At 42.6% G+C, this 27,709-nt stretch overlaps 1 protein-coding gene across 1 annotated transcript in view; it reads right to left on the bottom strand.

The window, feature by feature from the left end:
- Positions 1 to 332: 332 nt before the first annotated feature.
- Positions 333 to 27,709, bottom strand: part of OXSR1 (oxidative stress responsive kinase 1) — a 91,277-nt gene continuing 63,900 nt past the window's right edge. The window contains exons 8-18 of the mRNA XM_066244626.1: positions 27,124 to 27,257; positions 23,377 to 23,425; positions 22,656 to 22,721; positions 19,814 to 19,936; positions 15,341 to 15,373; positions 12,584 to 12,766; positions 10,602 to 10,675; positions 7,349 to 7,401; positions 4,307 to 4,375; positions 3,429 to 3,493; positions 333 to 3,012 (exon numbers count right to left, since the gene is read on the bottom strand). Coding sequence (XP_066100723.1) covers positions 2,938 to 3,012; positions 3,429 to 3,493; positions 4,307 to 4,375; positions 7,349 to 7,401; positions 10,602 to 10,675; positions 12,584 to 12,766; positions 15,341 to 15,373; positions 19,814 to 19,936; positions 22,656 to 22,721; positions 23,377 to 23,425; positions 27,124 to 27,257 — 924 coding nt within the window. The 3' untranslated portion in view covers positions 333 to 2,937. The remainder of the gene's footprint in view (positions 3,013 to 3,428; positions 3,494 to 4,306; positions 4,376 to 7,348; positions 7,402 to 10,601; positions 10,676 to 12,583; positions 12,767 to 15,340; positions 15,374 to 19,813; positions 19,937 to 22,655; positions 22,722 to 23,376; positions 23,426 to 27,123; positions 27,258 to 27,709) is intronic.

Here is a 27,709-nt window from a genome sequence, read left to right on the forward strand (position 1 = left end):
CTCTGAGCTTCTTCCAAAAGGAACGCCCGAGAGCTTGAGTCGAACATCTCGCCCCTGCCCAGTCCACCAGCAGAACCAGAGAAGACTCATCCAGAAGTTCTTTATCCCAACTAGTCCAATTCCTTGGGCAGATCCCCTCTCTCCCCTTTTGGGATCTGTCCCCCATCTGTACAAAGAGTTTAAGCTGTTCTAATTTGTAGATCAATACAAACCTTTTTTTTTTTAGTTTATGTGCAAGTTGGCTTTTCTGTATTTGCATGAAAAATTAAAGTTAGTGGTGACTCCCTGACCCACTCCTGGCTGCTGAAGTAAAGATTCCTTACACCACCACAGACAATTTATTCTTTATTGATTAAAAATGAAGGAAACATGCAGCAAAATACAAAGTCAAAGAAAGGGGGGGTCAAATATTTTACATCTTCTGTAATCTAGCATACATCAAAAGGAGAACCTCTATTTATTGATTCACCATTATTCTATCCTCCAGATTATTAAATAGTATCAGCTGGCTCTAGGATTTGGTTCAAAACTTAAGCAAAAACCCAAACAAATCCAATAGTCATTCGGAAAGACCATACATTTCACAAACAGCATTGGCACGTGTTACTTTGTGCTAAAATCAGTCCCTACCCCAGGGACCAGGGAATCCTGGAAATCTCAGGACAGAGGTGGGCCCTGAACACCCACCACTCCTGAAAAGGAGCGAGGTCTCACTAGGTCACGTGCTGTCCCACCTGGGAAGTTTCTGTTCACTTAATTTTATCAGCATCACTGCGCAAGTCAGCAAAGAGTCCACCGTACATCATGCAGAAGAAAGAACACAGTCCTAGGGCTCGGTGACTGCCTCCTAATTCCCAGCAGGGCAAGAAATGAACTGAAAGGAAGGAGAGAGCCCCAGCCCACTCCCACTGTCACGGCCATCCCTCTGCGGTTCACAGGTGATGGCTGGCTGGAGAAACTGGCCCAATGGTGGGCAGCTGCTTACCCCCCGCCTGGGCTGCGGATCACCTCCAAACAGATCACTCCAGGAGCAGTGATGCCACGCCCCCTGGATTCATAAACAAGTAACTATGATGGGCTTATTTGACACCAAAACACAGACTATATATGGTAAGCCACTAGTCTTGTGCCAGAGACACTACCTCTTTTTCAAACGTATTCCTACTTCCCTGTCCTCATTCCCGCTACCCACTTTCAAAAACAAACAAACAAACAAACAGAAAACAAAGAAAAAGGAAAAGCTAAATCTTCTTTCCAACAAGCCAATCAACCTCTTCCTTCCGTCCCGACTGGGCAGGCTCCCTCCGATTACCAGTCCCGCTGGGACCAAAGGCTTTGGTGTCTGACCCTCTAGTCCCCTTTCTTCCCAAAGCCCGTCTCAACCTCATCCTCTCACCTGCTCCCAACATCCGCCCCCTTCCCAACATGCCTTTGCACCCCGGTAGGTGAAGAAAGCTCTAGGTGAAGAAAGCTCCTGACTAAAACGACAAGCTCAGGATGAAACAAGAACTGCGACAAGTCAATCGTGGGGGAAACTTCCAGAGATGCACCAAAGGGAATCAGGCGAAGCGACCTTGTTACTCACAGACCAACAGTGCGGAAAGGACTGAAGCCACTTGGGGAGAGGTGGCTCTTCCCACTCCCAGGGGCCAACAACCCTGTCTGTGTGTCTTTAAGGCCAGATTGAGGGCCCCTTTCCTATACAAAGTGTGAGGGCTTTTTGCAGCTAGACAAAGGCCGGCTGTGAAACAGTAGGAAAAAAAAATTAACCCCACTGATTATTCACATATTGCATTATGAGTGCTCTTTTTTTTAAAACCTAAAGAATAATTTATATTATTTCTGTAGAAAATCAAATGAATACTGTCTACTCAGAAATCCTAAGTCACGGCACATGTGGTTTCCGTTTCCGTGGCGGTCGGGTTCAGAGCGCCCCAGAGGGTGAGTGCGGGGGGCGCAGAGGGGGCCTCTCCGGCCAGCACGAGGCTCCATATTGCTGTAGAAATCTCAGCCTCTGTCTGCCTCCCCATGACTCCGAGGCCAGGCAAACTGATTTTCACAGGAGGCGTGAGGAGTAGTTTTTCTTCAACTTAACTTTTTAAATTCTGAAAATAAATTAACTTCCACAATGATATGAGTTATGATTTTTCTGTCCAAAAACCACTGCTGGGAAAATTCACTTTTTCAAGTCAAGACTTGATGTGTTCCAAGCTCCCCGGTGAAGGATCCGATGGCTGAAGGTGGACTAGTCCGACGTCCTGCACCAGCTGAAGTTAAGGCTCGCTTCCCTTTCTGGAGGGAGCAGTGAAGAGGGGGCCTGAGAGCAGCTTCCACAAAATGCTTAGAAACAGCACGAACAAAACTAGAAGACAGTTTCGGCCGCCTCCGCCCGAGACTGTGCTTTTCCCTAACAAAGGCTGCTAGAATACACACCAGATACAAAAAAAAAAAAAAAATCCCTAAATTAAATTCTCTGGGCTCCAGCTGAACAGTCCATTGTTCATGGCTACTTCAGTGGGGTACAGGGATATCCCACGATGCCCAGAGCCTGTCGGGTGCGGGCAGACGGGCAGCCCGGGAGGCCCAGTGCAGCTGCTACTTCCCAGCTGGCGCCATCGCTGGAGTAAGGCAAGGTGAGCTGAAGGCTGTCCCTTCTGGGCTGGGGGCACACGGGCCACTCCTCAGACGGAGGGAGACTGGGCGTGGGCAGTACGTTTCCGAAGGAATTCTTTAAAGGGATGCTGGCCACGGGTGACCTAACTTTCCTCTCCCTGTGGGAAAGGGGGGGTGGAGGCAGGAGAACATAAAGAGAGAGTCCTAAAGCTCCTATCTGGGAGGTTGCTGCTGGGTTCTTTGGCAGTAGTGGGTTAGGCCAACGGAAGCGACAGAGATGCGCATGTGTGGGCTCTCCTGAGACCTCCTCGTCCAGGGCTGGGTTTAGCTGATGCTGAGCTGCGCAAATCCGATGAGTTTATTGTCATCGGGAATATCCGAGCCTTCGACACCAGATGCCTACGGAACAACAAAATGAGAAGCTGTGGCTACTTCTAAACAGATGGCAGGTGACAATTAAAACTGATATGGGGACTGTGGGAAGGCAGGCAGTGGGAGACAGGTCCCTGCGATAGAAACAGGAGGCAGGAGACAGGGTCTCTTCCAGAAAGGATGGGGGATGGGCACGTGTCCGGAGTCAAACGCCTCACAATCTCTACTGAGGGCAGTCAGGGTCTGGGCCAGGAGGCTTCCTGGGAGGGGCAGAGGAAGGGAGCCCACTCGGAGGAGGACTCCGCCCAGGGCCTTGGGGAGGCAGTGAGGTGAACACAAGTCCCGGTATTTTACAGTTCTCATCCCCCGGAGGCTATGGAAGCTGGTCTGCAGGGCGGCTGGCTGGAAAAAGGGAGATGGTTTAATGAGGAAGGGATGAGTACCAGTTTGAAAGTGACAGATCGATTTGACTGAGGTTCTTCCACAATTTTCTGCAAATTAGCTGCCACTGTAATCACACAAACAGAGAAAGTAATGAGAAGCTTAGTAAACCCACTTTCAACCATATTTTAAGCAGTTCAATGGTAGTTTAGAATCTTCTATGTACAATTAAAATGGAAGCAGAAAGTTAAGTCACTGCCAAGTTAAAGTATCTTTTACATTCAACTCCCAAGTAGCACAAATAAATCTCGAATCATGGTCAAATGAGCCTTAAGATGCTGTATTAACTTAGGAAAGACACTCAGGTGAAAGAGGCATGATTTGCCGCTTTCTGACCAGAGAGTCGGCAAACCAGGGCCTGTGGCCTATTTCTGTTCTGTCTGCGAGCTCAGAATGGTTTAAAAACAATGAAGACTGGACATGACCCACAAAGCCTAAACTAGTACTCTGACCCTTTACTGACTTGCCCTAGACATTGGTCTTTAAGAATATGTCCCTATGGCCAGACTGTGCCTTTTCTTACTTCTTGCTTTTTCTAGGACTATATCTCTAAAGAATTTTTTGCCTATCTCTTAGCTCCACAGGGTAGAGTTCATCCTCCACAATGGATTAGACATGGCCAAGCTTACTTTACCTTGTGACTTTTGTCATCACTTCTACTGGAGTCTCCCAGAGACCTGGGTAGGCTTTCACTACCACTGGAGGTCACAAAGCGAATTCAGAAGTGACATTTTCTTTTTTGCAAGAAACTGTCCCCAATGAGTTACTTTAGCCAAGCCAAGAATCATTCCAAGAACCACTGGCATCTCAATGCAATGAAAGTCTGGCTCTCTTGGTCCTAAGTGCAGACGCAGACACACAGGGGCAAAGAATGACTTACCTATGACTAAATCCCTCCCATCGACCAGGCCAGCAGAAATCAGCTCCTGAGAGACACCCTCCGCGGTATCTGCAAGAACAAAGAAGGCACTCCATTTCTTGCGCGTGCACGGCACACTAGCTCTCAGCACAGGTGTCCGCACTGCCAGACTTCAGCTGCTAAATCTACAGAACCAATAGGTGGGGGGATCTTCCTCTCACACAAAGGTTTTCCAACCACCAAGATTACCTCAAGTGAGGGATTCTCACAGATCAGCTACAGGGCAAGGTGACACACCCAGACAGCAACGATCAGCTCAATGTACAGATACCTTTCTAAATAATGGTGTCACTTAGGTGGGTTTCAGGCCTTTGCTGGGAGAACACCCAGCAGGGATTCTGCAGTGGAAACTCCCATCCGAGGGCAGCCCTGGACCAGAGCCCGATGAGCTGAGACCAGACGACGCGTCTGCAATGTCTCCAGGGCAAATAAAACCATGACATTTTTTTCACAATTAAATCTTGAAAAACCAAAAGGATATCTCTTGTTTTGGGGGATCACACCCCGAGTTTTTTGCTAAAATCACTTTTTATTATGATGAGCTTTTCTTTATAGCTAATTATTTTGAGTGGTATAATCTGAACAATGGGTGTAAAGAGAAACTAAAAGGATGAAGAGAGAGTATCTCCATCCTGACCAGGTGGTGGCGCAGTGGATGGAGCGTCGGACTGGGATGCGGAGGACCCAGGTTCGAGACCTTGAAGTCGCCAGTGTGAGCGCAAGCTCATCTGGTTTGAGCAAAAAGCTCACCAGCCTGGACCCAAGGTCGCTGGCTTGAGCAAGGGGTTACTCGGTCTGCTGAAGGCCCATGGTCAAGGCACTTTTGAGAAAGCAATCAGTGAACAACTAAGGTGTTGCAACAAAAAACTAGTGACTGATGCTTCTCATCTCTTTCCGTTACTGTCTGTCTGTCTCAAAAAAAAAAAAAAAAAAAAAAAAGAGTATCCCCAATTAATCTCGCCTGCAACTGACTCAGTGCTGCCCCTACTGAGGAGCCTCAAAGAGGGAACGGGAGGACCTCAGGAAGGGGTGTACATACTTGTGCAGACAACCAGTGATTTGAATTAGTTCTTGAATATGTGACTCTGCCTGGTTTTTAAAAAGTAAGGTGAGCCCTGGCTGGTTGGCTCAGTGGTAGAGCGTCGGCCTGGCGTGTGGGAGTCCCGGGTTCGATTCCCGGCCAGGGCACACAGGAGAAGCGCCCATCTGCTTCTCCACCCCTCCCCCTCTCCTTCCTCTCTGTCTCTCTCTTCCCCTCCCGCAGCCGAGGCTCCATTGGAGCAAAGATGGCCCGGGTGCTGAGGATGGCTCCATGGCCTCTGCCTCAGGCACTAGAGTGGCTCTGGTCGCAACAGAGCGACACCCTGGATGGGCAGAGCATCGCCCCCTGGTGGGCATGCCGGGTGGATCCCGGTTGGGCGCATACAGGAGTCTGTCTGACTGCCTCCCAGTTTCCAGCTTCAGAAAAATACAAAAAAACCCCCAAACAAACAAAAAGTAAGGTGAACACACCTCTGTACATCTGCATCTACTCTCCCTGATAATTAGTTGCTGATGATACCAAGACAGCAGGAAGATTGAGCATGACACCAAGGACAGGTAGGTATGTGTCTGCTGAGAGTTAGTTGCTGATGAGACCGAGACGGCAGGAAGATTGAGCATGACAGGTAGGTATGTGTCTGCTGAGAGTTAGTTGCTGATGAGACCGAGACAGCAGGAAGATTGAGCATGGCACCAAGGACAGGTAGGTATGTGTCTGCTGCTGGCCACTCCCCAAATCTGAACCCTGAGTGACAAACAGGGAGAAGTTCATGGCCAGAAACTATGCACAACTGGTTCAGTTTCAGCCTCAGGAGACAGGAGACTGGGTGCCTTGTTTCTTCTTTACTGTCAGGGAGAACACCAAGTCCAGTGATAAGAGCAGGAACTTTGCACTATGACAGGTGTGGGTTTGAATTCCAGCTATACCGCTTTCCAGCTGTTTGAACTGCAACAAGCTGTTTCACCTCTCTTGATTTCATCATCCATACGATGTTGATAATAATGTTTATTTAGGGGTCTGTTTTGAGAATTTAATGAGATAATGTGCATTATCTGAGCACACGCCTGGCTTACAATAAGCAGAAAATTAGAGCTATTCTAATTACTGTCGCTATAATATAGCTGATCCTTGAACAATGCGGAGGGTGTGGGTAGGTTAGAGTCTGACCGCCACTGCAGTCGAAAATCCATGTATAACTTTGGTCTCCCCACAACACTTAACCACAAATAGCCTACTGTTGACTGGAAGGCTTACCAATAACAGTCAAGTAATGCATATTTTGTATGTTTTATGTGTTATATATTGTATTCTAACAATAAAGTAGAGAAAAGAAAATATTAAGAAAATCGGAAGACAAAATATATTCACAGTATTTACTGAAAAAAACCCGTGTAGACTGGGCGGTGGCGCAGTGGATAGAGTGTCGGACTGGGATGCAGAAGACCCAGGTTTGATACCCCGAGGTCGCCAGCTTGAGCCCAAGGTTGCTGGCTCGAGCAAGGGGTTACATGGTCTGCTGAAGGCCCACAGTCAAGGCACATATGAGAAAGCAATCAATAAACAAGTAAGGTGTTGCAATGCGCAACGAAAAACTAATGATTGATGCTTCTCATCTCTCTGTTCCTGTCTGTCTGTCCCTGTCTATCCCTCTCTCTGACTATTGTCTCTGTAAAAAAAACCCAAAAAAACCAGACAAAAAAAAACCCCGTATATAAGTGGACCTATGGAGTTCAAACTCATGCTGTCCACAGGTCAACCGTACTAGGTTTTCTCAATGAGGTCAGTAGTAAATAAATTACATTTTAATTTTATTCACATGCCCCTAAAAATTCTTTGAATCAGGAATATTTTTATCATCCTTTAACATAGTAAAATATATATATATCTCAAGGATGAAAACTTAACACATTTCACTAAACAAATCAGAAGTTATTTTGTTTCCAATGTTTTTGATAACTCACCTCTCCCAGGAGTAAATTCAAATCGAATATCATTTAGTTCTTTCTTGGAATTCCTATGGGAAAAAAACCAGAATGTGTGAAGTCAGTTTCTGAATTTACGCACAAGACTCTGCCAACATGTATCAGGAAAGCTGTACCTCAAGAAGGATTGTGGCCCTGGCGGTTGGCTCAGCAGTAGAGTGTTGGCCTGGTGTGTATAAGTCCCGGGTTCAATTCCCGGCCAGGGCACACAGGAGAAGCCCCCATCTGCTTCTCTACCCTTCCCTCTCTCCTTTCTCTCTAACTCTCTCTTTCCCTTCCCACAGCCAAGGCTCCACTGGAGCCAAATTGGCCCAGGCGCTGAGGACGGCTCCATGGCCTCCACCTCAGGCGCTAGAATGGCTCCAGTTGCATTGGAGCAAAGACCCAGATGAGCAAAGCATTGTCCCCCTAGTGGGCATGCCGGGTGGATCCTGGTTGGGCACAAGCAGTCTGTCTCTCTGCCTCTCTGTTTCTCACTTCAGAAAAATACAAAAAATAAATAAAATGACTGGTTTGTTCCAGGATAGATCATATGATTGATCCTAATGGGATAAGAAAAAACTTTAGAAGTAGTTTTTAGATTGGAAATAATGGATAGGTAGGATCTGGGCAGTCTGAGAAGACAGAAAAACAATTGGGCCCATATAGGCAGAGTTAATACATGACTCCATACACTCACACATGTGACTGGTGAGGACAATGACAGCACTCACTCACCACACACACCATGCACCAAGATTAACCAGGCTCCCTGGAGGCTCTGGTTGAAGGTGGAGAAATCAGAACATTATGTCTAACAGCACACATATCTGATCACTGAGGACCCAAATCCATTTTATCTAAGCAATGCAGAGGGCTTAGGTCTATCTGACAAATACCTGAGGATGTTCCTGAAATTGAGCTTAAAATACAGCTTCCTATTTCCAAAACAATCTGCCCCCACTGATTCTGTCCCTCGCACTGCTTTCTCTGCACATTTGTGTATCTACAGACTTACACTTCTGCATGTATACTACCTGAACTTTGTTTTTAGCTATGCTAATAAATAATTCAAATCAACTTCCAACCTAGACTCAATTATCAAGTGAAGTATTTCATTTTCTGCTTTCTTGGTATACTTCCACAATAGCTAAGAATGCTATAGATAGTCTGCTAGCTACCTAATTGTTCAATCTATTTGTTCCCGAAGCTCACTGAAATTGAGATAAAATGTTCAGCATCACTTCACTGATTTAATTGACATGCCAAGCACAAATACCTTTAAAGACAATATACTATTTGGCCTAAATCTATTCTACTCTTTTAACTTCAAAGTCTTCGTCACTGACAGTAAGAGTCAAGCCTCGCCCTCTATACATAGAACTGCAACACAGTCCATTAAGAAACCACCCTCTCGCCCTGGCCGGATAGCTTGGTTGGCCAGAGCATCACCCCAAGTGTAGAGGTTGCCGGTTTGATCCCTGGTCAGGGCACATATAGGAACAGACTGATGTTCCTGTCTCTCTCTCTCTCTCTCTCTCTGTCTCTTTCTCTCCCCCTTCCTCCTCCCCAAAATCAATAAAACAAACACTAAAAAAAGAAAAAAACCACCCTCTTAAAAAGCTGACCACATCAATTATAAGTCTCTTCCTGAAGCACAAGTCAAAGAGGATTCCTGTACTGTCTACTGACTGCTATACCTACTGACTGCTATAACTACTGACTGCCATAAGACATCAAAACATTTTCAAAAAGAGATAAGTGGTCTTCTTTATGTACAATTTAAGTAGGATGAGATTACTACAACATTCTGTTAATTCAGAACTGTTTGAGATGAGACAAGGTGTAGTGAGCAGACTTCTATGTGGGAAAGGAACCAAATCTGCTTCCTTCACATTTGTGGCCTACTTCATTGCTCCTAGTGGTAAAAACAAAACGTTCTCAAAACAGCTCTGGCTACCTCTCTACTTCTAATCAGTGTCAGACTGAGAAGATGACTAGGAATTCATAGGTGGAAGGAGGAACAGTTGATGTAATTTAGTAGAACTCTTTACTATCCTGGTAAGAATGCTCTGGAATCCTAACCCAACTGCCTGCAAAGAGAGGGAGGGTTAATGTGAACAGACCACCCATGGCGCTTCCTCTGAGCAATCTGTCATGGCCACCCAGAAGCATCAGCTTAGAGCACTTGCTTTAAAATAAAGAAACAGGCCTGACCTGTGGTGGCGCAGTGGATAAAGCGTCGACCTAGAAATGCTGAGGTCGCCAGTTCAAAACCCTGGGCTTGCCTGGTCAAGGCACATATGGGAGTTGATGTTCCAGCTCCTCCCCCCCCCCCTCTCTGTCTCTCCCTCTCCTCTCTAAAATGAATAAATAAAATAAAGAAACAGACCAAATACATGCTTAGAGGTTTCCCCTTTCATTGTTAAGAACAAGGCCTTCATTCAATCTATCATAGTCAGAAAGCACTCCACTCTTGGGTTAGCTGATCTCAGAGTTCAGGATATATTTTTATATATTTTGTATTTTTCTGAAGTTGGAAACAGGGAGGCAGTCAGACTCCCGCATGCGCCCAACCGGGATCCACCTGGCATGCCCACCAGGGGGGCGATGCTCTGTCCATCTGGGACACCGCTGTTGCAACCAGAGCCATTCTAGCACCTGAGGCAGAGGCCACAGAACCATCCTCAGCGCCCAGGCCAACTTTGCTCCAATGAAGCCTTGGCTGCGGGAGGGGAAGAGAGAGACAGAGAGGAAGGAGAGGGGGAGGGGTGGAAAAGCAGATAGGCACCTCTCCTGTGTGCCCTGGCCAGGAATCGAACCTGGGACTCCTGCACGCCAGCCTGACACTCTACCACTGAGCCAACCAGCCAGGGCCAGAGTCCAGGATATTTATATGGTTACAATTACAAGACTAATTTTCATATAAGCCAACTTCATGCTGCTCCCTTAGAAGCTGTTCCTCATTTAAAGACCGTATTCCTAACCTACACTACCTATATCGCAAAAGCACAAATTTGTCACTATTAGTGGAGAAACAACTAAAAGAATGTAGCAGTTGGCCTGCTGACATCAGGGCCTCGCTTGCTACTATTTCTGAGGGAAATACTACACCTGCAGACAAATAGCACACGATCCCATCCGGCTCCTCTCAGGCACAGACAGCTCAGGTACAGAACAAGGAGTCACTTTCGAAGAGAAAACAGCATGTGCAGAGTATCAGAAAACAAACAGAACAAAGCTGTCTACTTACCTTAATCTTAGTACGAGGCTGATGGGGATCTTGGTTTCTTGTGAACCTGCTCCCGAACCTCCTGAAGACTGAGCCTAAAAACATTGAAAGGCGGAAAGTCAGTGCCGAGACCATCAGGCACGGAGGTGACCGCTGGTCGTCTGCACAGGAACTGTCCACTTGGCAGCATTTTCTCCTTCTCCAGGTGTGGCCATCCCAGGCCCTTGGGTGCTCCCTGCAGTGGGAGGATCTGCACTCCAGGGAGCAAGAGCTGAAGGCTAGCCTGAGTCACACACGATCGGAAAGATAACCTCAAATCCACATGAAACTGCACATGGCCACAGTTAAAGTTTGCATGTTTTCAGATTTGTATTTCTCTCGGCAGGGTGAAAACCACAATGCTGGGCTCTTCCCTTTAAAAAATCTGCCCGTGTATCCTAGGACGACGCACAGGTCAGGTCTAAACTGGCCCCATCAGAAAGCCACCCACCCTGGAGGTTCCAGGTCTTACAGAATGGCTAAACTAATCCTTTCTGAATCGGACAGCCATCTCTTGCTTACTGGATGATATACATTCTATTTAAGTTGTTTATAAAATGAATCTGATCTTGGCATCAGTCTTCATAAGACAACCTTATCTTTTCTCACATGGTGGCAGAAATGGACAGCTTGGGTGATGAAAAGGTTACAGGAAGCTAGCACCATGACGAACTGGAAGTGCTTGGGGGTCTCCAAAGGCAGACCACCACTGGGGCGTAAAAGAAAAAAATCACAACTCCCATTTTTAGTTCTTTCCATATAAAATGTTAGAAAAAGCCCGACCAGGCTGTGGTGCAGTGGATAGAGTGTCGGCCTGGGATGCTGAAGACCCAGGTTCAAAAGCCCGAGGTAACAGGCTTGAGCACAGGGCTCACCAGCTTGAGTGCGGGGTCAATGGCTTGAGTGTGAGATCACAGGCATGACCCCATGGTCGCTGGCTTGAGTCCAAAGGTCGATGGCTTGAGCAAGGGGTCACTGGCTTGGCCAGAGCACCCTGGTCAAGGCACATATGAAAAAGTAATCAATGAACAACTAAAGTGCTGTTGCGCAACTATGAGTTGATGCTTCTCATCTCTCTCCCTTCCTCTCAGTCTGTCCCTCCCCTCTCTCTCTATAAAATAAAATTTTTTTAAAAGTTAGAAAAAAATGAAGCCTCTAATACTGAACAAGTACCTAGACACGTAAACCCTTCCTCTAACCCTGGAGCAGAGGTCCCACACTGCGCAGGGTCTCGGGTTTCTTGAGGAAGCAGTGGGAGCCTCACTCCCTCAGCTGCTTTCAGAAGCTTCTGTGCGCCTGATCACATGGATTTACAGATTACATATCTCATTTTAAGTTTTGTTTTTTTTTATTTATTCATTTTTAGAGAGGAGAGAGAGACAGAGAGAGAGAAGCGGGGAGGAGCTGGAAGCATCAACTCCCATATGTGCCTTGACCAGGCAAGCCCAGGGCTTTGAACCGGCAACCTCAGCATTTCCAGGTTGACGCTTTACCCACTGCGCCACCACAGGTCAGGCTACATATCTCATTTTAATATGAGCAACCCTCACAAAATTGACAAGTATCTTTAAAAGAGTAACACAGGAACATCATGAATGGGAGACAGTATCAATAAATAACACAAATGCAAGGGAACAAAACAGGTAACGAACTTCCTAGTGTCAAGGTAACTGTCAGCTGCCTTATGAAGTCAACAGAATAATAATCTAATAAAAAGCTGACAATAAATTAACTCCCAGATTTTTGATGTTTGAAATGTTTCCATTGTTAACTTACTATTTTTTGCTTAGAAACCTGTATGATCCTTATAAAACTCTCTTATCTGCATACATTTAACACTGTGAAAAAAGAATTCTAACTTGTTTCAAAATCTACCAAGACATCAACCTTATACACTGGGTCGTGTCCCACATCCCTCTACGCTCAGCGTCGTGGAAGACCAGCGCGAAGTGGGCCTGCCTCACCTGAGCTGGTCTGGCGGGCTCCGCAGGGACGGGGACGGGGACCGGGACCGGGACCGGAACCGGGACCGGGAGGGAGACTTGAGTTGGCTGTGTGGGTGTCGGCCCGGCTGGCTGAGGTAGGTGAGCAGGGGTCTGTTCTGGAACTTGAAGTAAAGTACCCACAGGATCAGTTGTTGGAAACAGCTGTAACAAAAGCACACAGATGCATGTCCTTGAGGAATGTTTCACTCAGCGCCACCGAGTGAGGTGGACTGAACCTCAGAGAACCTTGCATTCTTTTGTTTCTGGCAACTTCCACTGAGCACGGTTGTTTGAGGTTTGGTGATGCGGCAGCATTTATTAGCCATTCACTTTTATTTTCTTCTTCAGAATAGCCGTTCATTGTATCATATTTATTAACTCCATCTATCTGTCCCCTTTACTCAGCAAAACTGCATGTCCAAAACACAGGTTTAAGTATGCAACACTAAATTACATAAGCTACATTTTCTTTCTATGTCTAGGGACTGTCCATTACTTATAAAGAAAATCAACCAACAATTCCTTAACATATCTTAAAGGCTTTTTCAAAATGGATATAAAATTTTATAACTAATACAGACATTATATATATTATTTTACATGTCTGAAATATTTTATAAATTCTAATTATGTAACTTGGAGGGCAAAAAGTGAAAAGAAATGAATGCAATGGCCAAAACTTAGAGTTAAAAGAGAAAAAGCATTAGAAGGGCGATAAGAGAGGTCTAACAGCCCATAACAGAGAAACAAAATCAAGGAAGTAAAATTTGGTGTTAATTTAGCTTCATATAGAAGAAACCAAGAGTTATCAAATGTTAATATAATTATTAATACTATTTCAGAATGAAACATGCACATATATATTTACCAAAAATAAAGACAAAAAGGTTATACAGACCAAAATAATGAGAGACTATGGAGAAGCTAGAAACTTGTGTGTTGCAGGTGGGAACATAAAACAGTGCAGCTATCGGGCAAACACTATGGTGGTTCCTAAAAAATTAAAACTAGAACTGCCACAGGACCCAGACATTCCCTTCTGGGTACAGACCCAAAAGAACTGAAAGCAGGAACTCAAATAAGCATTTATGCAGCTAGTCATAGCAGCTTTATTAACAATACTCAAAAGACAGAAGCAATCTGCATGTCCACCAACAGACGAATGGGTCAATGAAGAGGATACGTACATACAATGAAGTACTATTCAATCTTAAAAAGGAAGTAAGGAAATTCCAATACATGTCACATTTGTGAACATTGACAACACTATGCTAAGTGAAATAAGCCAGCCACAAAAAAGATAAATACAGTGTGATTCCACTTATATGATGTCCAGAGTAGTAAAATTCAGAGACAAGTAGTGGTTACCCAGAGCTGCAGGGAGGAGAGAACTGAGGAGTTATTGGGGACAGAGTTTCAGTTCTGCAAGATGAAAAGAATTCTAGAGTTGGATGGTGGTGATGGTTGCACAACCGTGTGAAATGTACTTAATGCCACTGAACTGTACACTTAAAAATGGTGAAGGTAGTCAATTTTGTTATACATATTTTACCATAATTTAAAAATCAACAACAAAGTAATAAGCATGAGAATGTAAGTATGAGCAATGATAGATGCTATTTAGGTAAAGGAACAAGACTAAAAAGAAAAACTGGATAATCTCTAAAATACCCCCTCATTCAATTTCAGAGAAACTAAAAATTAGTCAAGGTAGTAAGTTAGAGGGTAACAATCTTAAATTTTCAGTAATGACAAGAACAAAAGGTGTTGCTTGCACACACTTCATGTCTACTCTGGCCAGCGGAGGCTAAGGTAGGTATCCTCTTCATTCAGGGATGCCAGTCATGGTGGCAGAGGCCAGGGAGCCAGCGGACCAAAGAGTGGCTGCTCCTCCTGCTCATATTTCACTGGCTGAAGTAACTGCCACGGCCGCGCATAACCTCAAGTGGCCGGGGAACGCAATTCGATCACATCCCAAGAAGAGAAGTAGCCAGAGATCTTAATGAACAGTTCTAACTGGTATAAACTGTCAGATACGGCCAGTTAATATGCTGAAGTAGTTTTTATTTTTAGTCTTAAACAATATAATACTATGCACACAAATCCTATACATAATCGTGAACCTAAATTGTAAACTATGCACACAAATAAAGTGGAAAAAAGCTACTTTTAAGCACAGGGGCAAGAACAAATTGGTTTAAGAGCCAGACTTGTGCCATTAAAACCAACACTGAGCTCAGAATGCAAATGTTGCCGGTGGAAGAACGCACGACACCGCAGCCAGGAAACGATGCCTCTGTCAGGTACTGAGAATCGGGCAGGCCAGCCCATCAGGATTCTGTCCAGTGGGGTTCTCCACCACACTGAGGTAGTCACTACAGACACATGAATCTATATAGTTAAGAGGCTAGGGAAAAAATCCAAAAATGTAAAGGTGGCATATGACACATTTCTGGACAGATTAATGCCAAAAGGTTACTTTTTACTTCAAGTTGCCCAAGCCAAAAATGCAATTCATAAAGTCAAGCTAACAAGGGGGAACTTTCTGGGTTCTTAGGCCGCCTTTAAAATGAGTGCACAAAGGTCCACTCAAACTCAGAATTGATATCTCTGATAAAATCTGACTTGTTTAAAGTCTCATTCCCATTTTGGGCACATTTAAAAAAAATCAGCTAAACATTAAAACCAAACCAAAAGCCCATGTACTTTAATGAAGTAATAATCACAACCACTTACCTCAGAATTTGATAATTCTTTCACTCGGGGAGACTAAAAGAAATACAAAAAAAAAAAAAAAAAAAAAAGGCTTGTTAATTCAAAACTCAGGTTACTTGCAGTCAGTTCCAAACTGCACGGAATGTTGAAATGCAAGTCAACTCCGTTTCACTCTGATCCACACCTGAAAACTCACTGGTAACTCTACCGCAAGTTTTCTGGAAAAAGAAAACTGTCATCATACTATTGTATTCCTTGTCCAGGTGGCTGTGCTCATAGTATTTGAAGAAATCACAACTTGACGTTTATAAGCAAACATAATGAGACTGAGTTCTCAGATAGTAGAAAGGTCACATTTTTCAAAGTACAATTCTTACAACTAATTATAAACACATATGCATAATATCCCAAACCAATGTCAACCTTCAAGCTAATTACTTAATACATAATACATTCTTTTTTTTTTTTTTTTTTTTTGTATTTTTCTGAAGCTGGAAACGGGGAGAGACAGTCAGACAGACTCCCGCATGCGCCCGACCGGGATCCACCCGGCACGCCCACCAGGGGCGACGCTCTGCCCACCAGGGGGCGATGCTCTGCCCCTCTGGGGCGTCGCTCTGCTGCGACCAGAGCCACTCTAGCGCCTGGGGCAGAGGTCAAGGAGCCATCCCCAGCACCCGGGCCATCTTTTTGCTCCAATGGAGCCTTGACTGTGGGAGGGGAAGAGAGAGACAGAGAGGAAGGGGGGGGTGGAGAAGCAAATGGGCACTTCTCCTATGTGCCCTGGCCGGGAATCGAACCCGGGTCCCCCGCACGCCAGGCTGATGCTCTACCACTGAGCCAACCGGCCAGGGTCTACTTAATACATTCTTAACACAGAGTAATTTTGAGTAAGGGTCTTAATGGAGAAAATTCTTGAACTAAAATTGAAAAACCAATTATAATCTGCCAAATGAAAATAATCTAGGCTAAATTTATTTAAAAAATCAAAACCAGAAGTAATTCTGGATACTACCGAAGAATTACAAGATTAAAAGAAAACTCTTCTCCCTAATCAAATATCAATTTACACTGTTTAAAAGGTAAGCTTAGGCTTGTTTTAAAATTTTCATCACTATTTTGTTAAGGAGAATCCAGGTTTGGATAATAGCTAATGTATCACAGCAAGTATGTGGCCAACCCAAAACCATTTTTTTGCCAACTTTATATTTAGGAAAAATCTCAGACTTATATAAAAAAAACAACAACAGAAAGAACACCAGTATACCCTTTACTAGATTCACCCACTCATAGCCTTTACTCATCTACTTTATTATTTCAATGCTCATGTTCTCTCTTTTTAAAGATATACATATATAATATATATAATACCATTAATCATATTGTTCATATCATTTGAGAATATGCTGCATATTATCATAGCTTTTACCAATGAATAATAGTCACTGAGTATTTCTTAATTGGGACATTCTTTTACAGAACACTGCTGAAGTTACCAACTTCAGTAAATTTAACAATATTATTATTTTTTTTGTTTTGGTATTTTTTCCAAAGTGAGAAGCGGATGGGGTGAGGGAGAAGGCAGACAGACAGATTCTGCATGTGCCCTACTGGAATCCACCCAGCATGTCCACCGGGGGTGATGCTCGGCCTATCTGGGGCGTTGCTCTGCTGCAACCGGAGCCATTCTAGCTCCTGAGGCAAAGGCCATGGAGCCATCCTCAGCACCCAGGCCAACTTCGCTCCAATGGAGCCCTGGCTGCAGGAGGGGAAGAGAGAGACAGAGAGGAAGGAGAGGGGAAGAGGTGGAGAAACAGATGGGTGCTTCTCCAGTGTGCCCTGACTGGGAATTGAACCTGAGACTTCCACATGCCGGGCTGATGCTCTACCACTGAGCCAACCGGCCAGGGTAATAATATTTTTTTAAATTTTATTTATCATCCATAATCCAACTTTTTCAATCAACTCCATGATGTCTTTTTGTTTTTCTTTCAAAATAGGATGTTCTCTACGATCCTGTATGGCAGTTAGCTGTCATGTCTCTCTTTTTTAAAAATTCATTTTAGAGAGATGAGAGAGAGAGAGAGAGAGAGAGAGAGAGAAGGGGGGAGGAGCAGGAAGCATCAACTCCCATATGTGCCTTGACCAGGCAAGCCCAGGGTTTTGAACCGGTGACCTCAGCATTCCAGGTCGACACTTTATCCACTGCGCTACCACAAGTCAGGCCTGTCATGTCTCTTCAGACTGTTTATATCTAGCACATAAATATTTTTGAAGAATATCTCCCCTGACCCCATACACACTTTACTTGAATAGAATTCTCCTGATCTGTGGTTTATCTGATGACTCCTTTTGATTTGACTTATTATATGAATTCTCAGCTAGGTTCTACACAGAGATGTGCCCTTCCTAGGATATCATATCTTAGGGCAGGGGTCGGAAACCTATGGCTCGTGAGCCAGATGTGGCTCTTTTGATGGTTGCATCTAGCTCGCAGACAAATCTTTAATAAAAAAATTAATAATGTTAAAAATAGAAAACATTCTCATGTATTACAATCCATTCATTTCCTACCACTCATGTTCATGGTTATGGGTGGCTGGAGCCAATCCCAGCTGTCCTCCGGGACAAACCAAATTTTTATTGGATAATGCTTAATGTACATGGGTCATTGTATGGCTCTCACAGAATTACATTTTAAAATATGTAGCGTTCATGGCTCTCTCAGCCAAAAAAGGTTCCTGACCCCTGTCTTAGGGAATCATACATTTATCTGCCCCTCATTAGTGATGTTCATTTTAATCATCTACTCAGGGCATTTTCTGATTTCTCCAGTATGCAGAAACTACTTTGTCCCTTGCAACTAAAAGGCACTTTGGAGAGACACATTAAAATCATGTCAATATCGCCTGATCTGTGGTGGCGCAGTGGATAACGTGTCAACCTGGAAATGCTGAGGTCACCGGTTCGAAACCCTGGGCTTGCCTGGTCAAGGCACATATGGGAGTTGGTGCTTCCAGCTCCTCCCCCCTTCTCTCTCTCTGTCTTTCTCTTCTCTCCCTCCTCTCTAAAAATGAATAAATTAAAAATAAAATCATGTCAATATCTTGCTATTCAAAATCTTCCCCTATACTTAGCATCTGATGATCAATCACCCTTGCCTGATCTAATCTTTATGATGATAATGATAACTTTTCCTCTCCAACACTCCACAACATTTACAAGTCAGCACTGGCAGTTTACTATAATGAAAAACTATCCCCTTTACTCAAATTTTTGGTATGGGTTCGTAGATTCCTATTTTTCAAGTTATTTATAATTTATTACTGCATTTGATGATTTTGATGGTTAAACTCTCATTAATTTGGCCACTGGGAGCTCCATCAAACAGCCTTATATTATTATGACTTTCTGTTTTAATAAGAAATATTTTCTTTCTGACAAAAGAAGGTATTCCAGACTCATCTTGTATATTACCTGCATTAAGCCCTGGAATCAGCCATTTCTCCAAGAAGCAGGCCAAGATATACCATCACCCATTTCTTATCCCACAAAAGGTCTGAGCAGTCACAAGGCTAGAATGACTTCAAAATTAGTATTTCCTATAAACACTGAAGACTCCAATAACATGTATTAAGCTTCTTAATGTTTGTATTAGTTTATTGAGTCTATTTTCATTTTTTTTTAATTATTTTTTTTCTCAATTTAATTTTGCAATTCCTATTGCTAGCCTTCAAATTCATTAATCTTTTCTTCTACAGTGTCTAATCTGCTGCTAATCCTATTCAATTTCTTTTCCATCTCAGGCATTAGAATATTCTATAAATCTGATTTTCTGTTTTTTTCTATTGTTGGGATTGAGTCCTAATGCTCAACTTGGGGCATTAACTTTAGGCAAGAGTGATGAAACAAACAAAAATAAGACCCCTATCTTCACTGTTTCTAGCAAAACCCCCCCCTCCCGCTCCAATCCAAGAGATACCAACTGAACACGAGATACACTATTATTTGTCAGATAGAAGGCAGGCAGACCTCAGGGACAAAGTTTCTATTATTGTTAGTGTTTCAAGTTCAGTAATCTTTTCCTTGCAATGTATAATCAAGCCATTATTCCTAACTCAATGTATTTTCATCTTAGACACTGTAGTAGTCTTCATCTCTCGATTTGAGATTATAATCGTTTGCATATTCCTAAATATTAGCATATTCAAACAGACCTGCCAGTCCACTTTTCCAGGTAAAATTAATTGGGGCTCCTGATACTGAGAAGTTGTTCAAAATATATTCTGTCACTAACATATGCATTTTTTTATATACTGCTCACAAAAATGAGGGTATATTTTATCACTGCATATTCATTTTTGAAATATCCCTCACCTTTGTAAACTGTATATTTTAGCTGGACAGGCTGACGGGAATCACAGAATATAGATAGCCTCAGAGGCTTCAGACAAAAAGAGGCCTAACTAGAGCATGTACTTTAACAAAACTTACCCTGAGTTGTGAAATTGCTGCTTTCCCTTCCTCACTTTCTTCATCAAATTCATCATCACTCCACTCCCAGCCACCATCTTCTGTCTTATGGAGACGGCCACTAGAGCCTGGTACCCTCCGAACCTGCTCATTGGAAGAGAGAGGTAGGTTATAATAATGTTGACATTTGCCATATGTTTGTCTCCCTCTATTCTTTGAGACGGTATGTGGATCATCATTTTCCCTGTAAGTACTCCACCCCTTGCTGGCTCTGTTCACAATCCCGTTCTTACTCACAACCACTGATTTCCCCACACTTTTAAACCCTGAACCCGAACATCATGCAAGTCCTTCTTATGTGACATCATCGGCCAAATGAGTATTCTACTTTTTCTTTTTCTTTTTTGAAATCATGATTATACTTGTACAGTTTTTTAGAAAAAACAACAACCTCCTACCTTTCATTTTTTTTGCCACAAGCAACCATTTCAAACCCATTTTAGCTTATTCTTTTGGACTTTACATTCACCTCTCTGTGTAACATGGTCTCATTATTTACCCCTGGAGTTTTTTGGTTTTAGGAATTATCTATTAGATTTCCCACTATGGAAGATGAGTCTTTAACCCTATTATAAGCCCTCTACTTTCTCAAGATATATTGTAATTGTGTTTAAATCAATACCTAGTATTTATATAACCTGATTATATAATTAATACAGCTGAGTCTTATTATACCATATAGTTACTTTTCTTTTTTGCATAACAGTTTTGTTTTCCCTGGAGTTAACAGTTGCTTATTTCTAAGTACTTGGCAAATTTACTCCCCAGTTCTCTCCCAGCTACATGAATCCTCTCTCAGCACATTCATATACACGAGATATTCTGTATCAACCTCATCTTCCTGAGGAAGCCTCCCACAGAGCCTCCCGACCTGCTCCACCCTGGGAAAGGTTTCCCACCAGTTCCGGCACTTCAGACTTCACTCTGCCGTCATCCAGAGGACCGTGCTTCCTGTTCTCAGTGTACTTCCTATACTATCAGCATGGCTCACTTACTAAAGCCGTGCATTTCTGAACATATCTTTTTTCTATCTCCACACTTCACTGACAGTTTGTCTGGTTAAAACACAAAACAAAAGTCTGGGTTAGAAATAATTTTCTTTGATAAAGCGGAACCTTACTGCTCCAGCGTGATCTGGTCTCCAGGGTGCTTCTGACTCCTGATCTGTCTGTGAACATTCCTCCTTCTCTTATAATCTTTCTTGCCTTCAGTATTCCAAGCTATCGTGGTAATGGGCCTTAGTGTTGGTCTATTTTTATTCATCGTGCTAGGTACTTAGGCTCTTCCAATCTAGAAATTCATGACCATTAATTTTAGAGATTTTCCAGAATTATTATTATTTTCTCCTCCTCCTCTTCTTCTTCTTCCTTCTTCTTCCTCCTCCTCCTCCTCCTCCTTCTTCTTCTTCTTCTTCCTCCTCCCCCTCCTTCCCCTCCTCCTCCTCCTCCTCCTTCTTCTTCTTCTTCTTCTTCCTCCTTCTTCTTTTAAGTTCTCCTTTTCTGGAACTCTCTTTACTCATCTGTTAAACCTTTTCGTATGATCCTCTGATGTTCTTGTCTTGTCTCTCTGTTATTTATTTCTTGGCCTTTTGATTCTTGTTTTCTGTGAAATTTCCTTGACTCTATAGTGTTTGTATTGTGTTTTATTTCTACTATAATATTGTCAGTTTCCAAGAGCTTTCTGTTGGTGGTGCTGCCCTTCTCAAAATGCTCAATAAATAACAGCTTTATTGATAAATAATCCATATACCATATAAGCAACCAATTTAAAGTATATAATTCAGCTTCACCATGCCTCACCGCCGAGTGGATGCCAGATCTCTTCTTGAAATTTTCAAACCAGCCGTGACTTGCCTTAAATGTATCTTCTGCTGCCTCTTTTGAGGTTGATGGTTCTTTCTTCTTCAAGTCGCCATAAATAATACGTGCCTTTTCACATATCACAGTCTCCATCACCATATCTCCTGCCAGCTCTTTCTCTCCACCAGCAGAAGCTTCTCCATTTCATCATGGATATTTTCCTTAACTGGGACAGAATTGTAGTTCCTTTCACTGGATTTGCGCTTTTGATGGCATCCTTTAGTTTAAGGATGGTACAAATTGTAGATGTATTGCGGTCGTATAGCCTTGCCAGTTCAATCACTCGTACACCACGTTCATGTTTTTCTATTATTTCTTGCTTTACTTCTATCGACATCATTCTCTTCTTCTCACCACTGTCCTTTACACCCACTTTCTTCAACCTCATGAAAGCACAAAAAAAGGTAGTAAAAATGCAAAAATGATGCAAGAACGAGTACAGTGTGTGAGATTCGACTTGATTGTGCAGGTAACACGTGAGAAAAAAACGAGATGCTGGTGTTGTGCTGCTGATACTGGACCCGTGAGCCAACACGCCAACCAGCGGCAGCTTCCGATTCACGACTTGTATCTCAGAATTTCGCTTAGATCTCGAGCAAAAATACAGACTGAGTCGCAGCTTGTATCTTAAAAATTTGTATGTTGGTCTGCTCATATCTCAACCACTTGTATCTCATACCACTGTAGTAATTTAACAATTTAGAATTAACTCATCAAATGTCTAACATATCTTTTCAGTCTAGTAGACAAGCAGAGGAATGCCTAAGGCACTCAGCAAACTAATGATATTTACTGAATAAATGTATCAAAGAATGCTAAAGAAATGGCTGAAAGAAAGTATACCCATACTGTTAACAAAGTATTACTTAATTGTACTTTCAAAATGCAAAAGTAAACCCACTCTAAGAAATTTCCCAGGAAAATGGAGTTAAATACCCACTTACCTTTCTAGCTCTTTCAGTAATGGTTGGTGCTCTCTGCAATATTTTTTCTTGAAGAAACTCTTTATTCTGGATAGAAAATACAAGTATTTTATGTTTACAAGAAGTTTTTATTGAACTAAAAAAAATCCGCCAACGAAATGTTCACCAATATTAAAATGTGACAAAGTAACTTTTGTAAAGAAGTTTGAGAAAAGCTTCCATTCGTTTATCTTAAACTCTTTTAGGTCATTACCACCCCGGGTTTATAAACTCAGACAGCTTTGGTGCACTGCTATAAACCATTACCTATGAAAAGTCTGCTTTCCACCGTATGTCCTTTGGGATTATAGTTGCACTATTTCCAACTACAGTACCATCTCACTTATCTGATATATTTGGGAAATGAGATGTTTACTTATTTAGTAGTAAACGCTGAAATGAGAGTTCAGTCTTTTTCACAGATTATATTTATAAAGGCAAAATGTAATATTCATTGTTTCTGTTATAAGTTTAACCTGTTGACATTTAATTTATATAAAAAGTAAATTTACTTATTCTAAAGCATGTATCTGAATTACCAAAGACTGTACAGACCAGCCCTCAGCAACTATTTGACCTACTATCATTCTGCTAAATTTATCTAACTCATCTTAAGATAATACAACTTCTGAACAGGGAACCTAATTTAGGTAACTGAGGAAGAGCAAACAAATATATAAAATCTGAGGTTAGAATTTCCTACCTTTGCTTTTTGGAAAAATTTATGCCTCAACAGTTCTGCTGCTGTTGGTCTAAAATGAGAAAAGAAAGTTTTTTACAGTTAATTCAAGTGTAATGTGGGTTTTTATCTTCAAAAACGAGAAAATGATTTCTTAAGCATTAAGATAAAATTCAGTGTACTCCACTCCTTAACCTGCTGAAAAGAAAAAGGTAGGATAAACTTGGTACAGGACACTAAATACAATAATGACTCATACAGAAATGTTCTGATAATAATTATAAGTTCTTTGACATATCATTAGTGAAATGTTTCTTTTGAAAGCATAATTTCTTAGTGGCTTCCAATATTTTTGCTATTTAATATTATTTTCCAAGAAGTAGGCTAAACAATTTACTTTAACAAGGTATAAAAATACATCTAAACTCTCAAAGTCCTCTGCTTTTTGCACCCTTCAACTTGGTTAACTATGTATATCCGTTAAAAAAACTAAAGATTCTAAATGTAATAGATATTCCCCAAATTTAATCTAAACTCAATTTTAACTCAATTGTGCATTAGTCTTACTTATTTTATTTGAGTAAAAAGGCATCATTATCAATTTCACAAATTTTTAAATGAGTACAATTGAGAATAAAGAATAAACAATACTATACTTGGCTAGTTTGCTCAGTAGATAAGACCGTTGGCCTGGCGTGTGTAAGTCTCCGGGTTTGATCCCCAGTCAGGGCACTCATGAGAAGTGATTATCTGCTTCTCTTCCCTTTCCTCTCCCCATTTTCTCCTCCCCTCTCGCAGCCATGGCTTGGTTGGAGCAGGTTGGCCCCAGGTGCTGAGGATAGCTTCATGGCCTCGCCTCAGGGGCTAAAATAGCTCAGTTGCTGAACAACGGCCCCATAGGAGGCTTGCTGGGTAGATCCCAATCGGGGCTCATGCGGCAGTCTCTCTCTCTGCCTCCCTGCTTCTCACTTAAGAAAAAAAAATTAACTAAAAATATTAACACTGTATAATACTATTAACTAAACTACAAATTTTATTCAGATTTCCTCAATTTTTCCACTAATGTCTAGGATTTCATCCAGGATATCATGTTGCATTTAGTCTTCATTTCTCTCTTTATTTATTTATTTATATTAGAGAGGAGGGGGGAGATAGGGAGAGAGAGATAGAGAGAGAGAGAAGTGGGAGGAGCAGGAAGCATCAACTCCCATATGTGCCTTGACCAGGCAAGCCAGGGTTTTGAACCAGCAACCTCAGTGTTTCCAGGTTGACGCTTTATCCACTGCGCTACCACAGGTCAGACATTTCTCCTTAGTCTCCTCCCACCTGTAACACCTCCTTGGTCTTTCGTTTCCTTTACACTTAGATTTAAAGTACTGGTCAGGTAGTCTGTAGCATATTCCTCAATTTGCCTGATGTTTTCTCATTATAGATGAAGGCATAGATTTGGGGGAAGAATACCTCAGAGGTAATGTACCTTCTCACTTCATCATCTCAGGGAGTATATCATAACTGATATGTCTTACTAATGGTGGTGGCAACCTTGTTCACTTGGTGAAGAAGGTTTCTACCTGGTTTCTCTGTACTAAAGCTGCTTTCCCACTTTTCATTTCCTAGTCATCAAAAGCAAGTCACTAACGTCAGATCTACCCTGAAGGAAATCCATTAAGTTTAAATTTTATTATTGTTATTTGTCATTTCTAGCAGTTATTTGATTTCTTTTGTCATAGTCATATTCTTTTCTTATGGTTTTGATTTCTCTTATGATTTTAAGTTATTTTAAATACACTTATTTAGTGGCCTTTTTAGATATCTTTGCATTACTGTCCAAAGTGTTTGGAGAACTACTGCTTCTGCTTGCTGTCTGCTGACTCTAGCTCACGGTACCGCATTTCACTGTGTTCTGTAATTCTGAGTTATTCTCTTCTCTTCAGTGAGGCATCATGTGCAAGGATCTCAGTCCTGAACTTTTCAGTGTTCTAATAGTGCAGTTTTGTGACTGCTTTGGCCAAAAATAAAACTGATTTGGTAATAATTTTACTTTCCAATCCTGTGGTTTCCCGGATAACGTGGGCAGTATAAAATTCAGACGGTACACTGAAGACTATGCTGGTTAAGGGCTTGATCATGCAGATTTTTATTGTGTCTTTGTGATGAAGGACAGATTTTTTGTTTTCTGGTCTATCCTTTCCCTCAAGACACAGACACAATTCAAAATCTCTCCTGGGGCCTGGCCGGTTGGCTCAGTGGTAGAGCGTCGGCCTGGCGTGCAGAAGTCCCGGGTTCGATTCCCGGCCAGGGCACACAGGAGAAGCGCCCATCTGCTTCTCCACCCCTCCCCCTCTCCTTCCTCTCTGTCTCTCTCTTCCCCTCCCATAGCCAAGGCTCCATTGGAGCAGAGATGGCCCGGGCGCTGGGGATGGCTCCTTGGCCTCTGTCCCGGGCGCTAGAGTGGCTCTGGTCACAACAGAGTGACGCCCCGGAGGGGCAGAGCGTCGCCCCTGGTGGGCGTGCTGGGTGGATCCCGGTCGGGCGCATGCGGGAGTCTGTCTGTCTGTCTCTCCCTGTTTCTGGCTTCAGAAAAATACAGGAAAAAAAAATCTCTCCTGGGCGAGCCTAAGTCTCACTTCCAGTCTCCATGGGGAAGTGGGGTGGACAGCCGTGGACAGCCACAGGGTTAGTTCGGGATTCTTCTCGAATTTCTGGCTTCCTCATTATTTCTGACATAGGAGGACTTCCCTGTATCGCAAGCTCACCTCTGGATTTTTTGTTGTTGTTAAGTTTGATAGATTTATCCAGCATTTGTGGGTATTTGTAGTAAGAGAATTCAGTTTAGTCAACTAATGTGGCAGAAGCAAAGTGTTCCCTATCTTTTATAACAATTTATTCAGAAACAGAAAGTCTGAAAAAACACAGGTTTGAACTTTGCTCCCAGTTTTTCTTACCCTTTCCAGTATTTCCAACAGCAAATTCTGAAGCCCCATTAAATATTCTAGTCACTTTAAATCAGGGGTCCCCAAACTTTTTACACAGGGAGCCAGTTCACTGTCCCTCAGACCGTTGGAGGGCCGCCACATTCAGTGCTCCTCTCACTGACCACCAATGAAAGAGGTGCCCCTTCCGGAAGTGCGGCGGGGGGCTGGATAAATGGCCTCAGGGGGCTGCATGCGGCCCGCGGGCCGTAGTTTGGGGATGCCTGCTTTAAATCATTTATTTTTGTTGATCATTAGAGAAGTCAAAACTAAAGTGCTCTTAGTTCAGTTTCTAAGAAACTGAGTCAAATATGAATATATATATATATATATATATGTATGTATATGAAACAGAATAATAAAATATAGTGGAGCCTGACCAGGTGGTGGTGCAGTGGATAGAGCATCGGCTCAGGATGCTGAGGACCCAGGTTTGAAACCCCAAGGTTGCCCTTGATGGTAGGCTTTCCAGCTTGAGTGTGGGCTCACCAGCTTGAGTGCAGGGTTACCAGCTTGAGTGCCGGATTGCCAGCTTGAGCATGGGATCCTAGACATGACCCCATGGTTGCTAGCTTGAGCCCAAAGGTCACTGGCCTGAAGCCTGAGATTGTTGGCTTGAGCCCAAGGTTGCTGGCTTGAGCAAGGGGTCACTGGCTCAGCTGGAGCCCCTCCATTAAGGCATGTATGAGAAATCAACCAATGAACAACTAAAAGTGCTGCAACGACCAGCTGATGCTTCTCCTCTCTTTCTCTGTCCCTGTCTCCCTCGCAACAAAGTAAGCTATAACTCATATTTCACCTTTTTTCTGGATCCTTCTGAAGGCACAATGAAATCATTTTTCTAAATGATTTTCCATATTTTTTCAGCATTTCTTTATCTTGAACACCAGTTTCCAAAGAAGGAGGATCATTCTGCAGTGTCAGCATCAAAACCTGTAAGAATTTCAATATAATAAAACTTCTGAAGACTCAAAGGAAAATTAAATACTGTGGCCAAGATTTTTTAATACAGACAACCCCCAACAGACAAGCAGACTTTATTTTCTAAAAGTTTACAATTAGGTCAGTTATTCAGAACCCAGAGTTATCCACATAAACAATAGCCTATAAAAAACTGGATTCCATTTAAAAAATTTTAAAAAATTAAGAATAAATAAAAAAATTTTTTTTTAATTTAAAAAAAATTTTAAAAAAACACCCTGGATTCCCAGATGACATGCCCACCAGGGCTCAACTGTGTCCACACTGTACGTCCTTTGACTAGAATCCTTTCTTCATGTCTTCTGTCCCCACTCCTATACTGCCAAACTATCTTTGAAAAACTTTAAACTATGGCAAAATTCAGAGTGTAAACTTGCTTACTTTACCTATTTATGGCTGTTTAA

This window comes from Saccopteryx bilineata, chromosome 10 (assembly GCF_036850765.1).
Source record: "Saccopteryx bilineata isolate mSacBil1 chromosome 10, mSacBil1_pri_phased_curated, whole genome shotgun sequence".
NCBI classification, from domain to species: Eukaryota; Metazoa; Chordata; class Mammalia; order Chiroptera; family Emballonuridae; genus Saccopteryx; species Saccopteryx bilineata.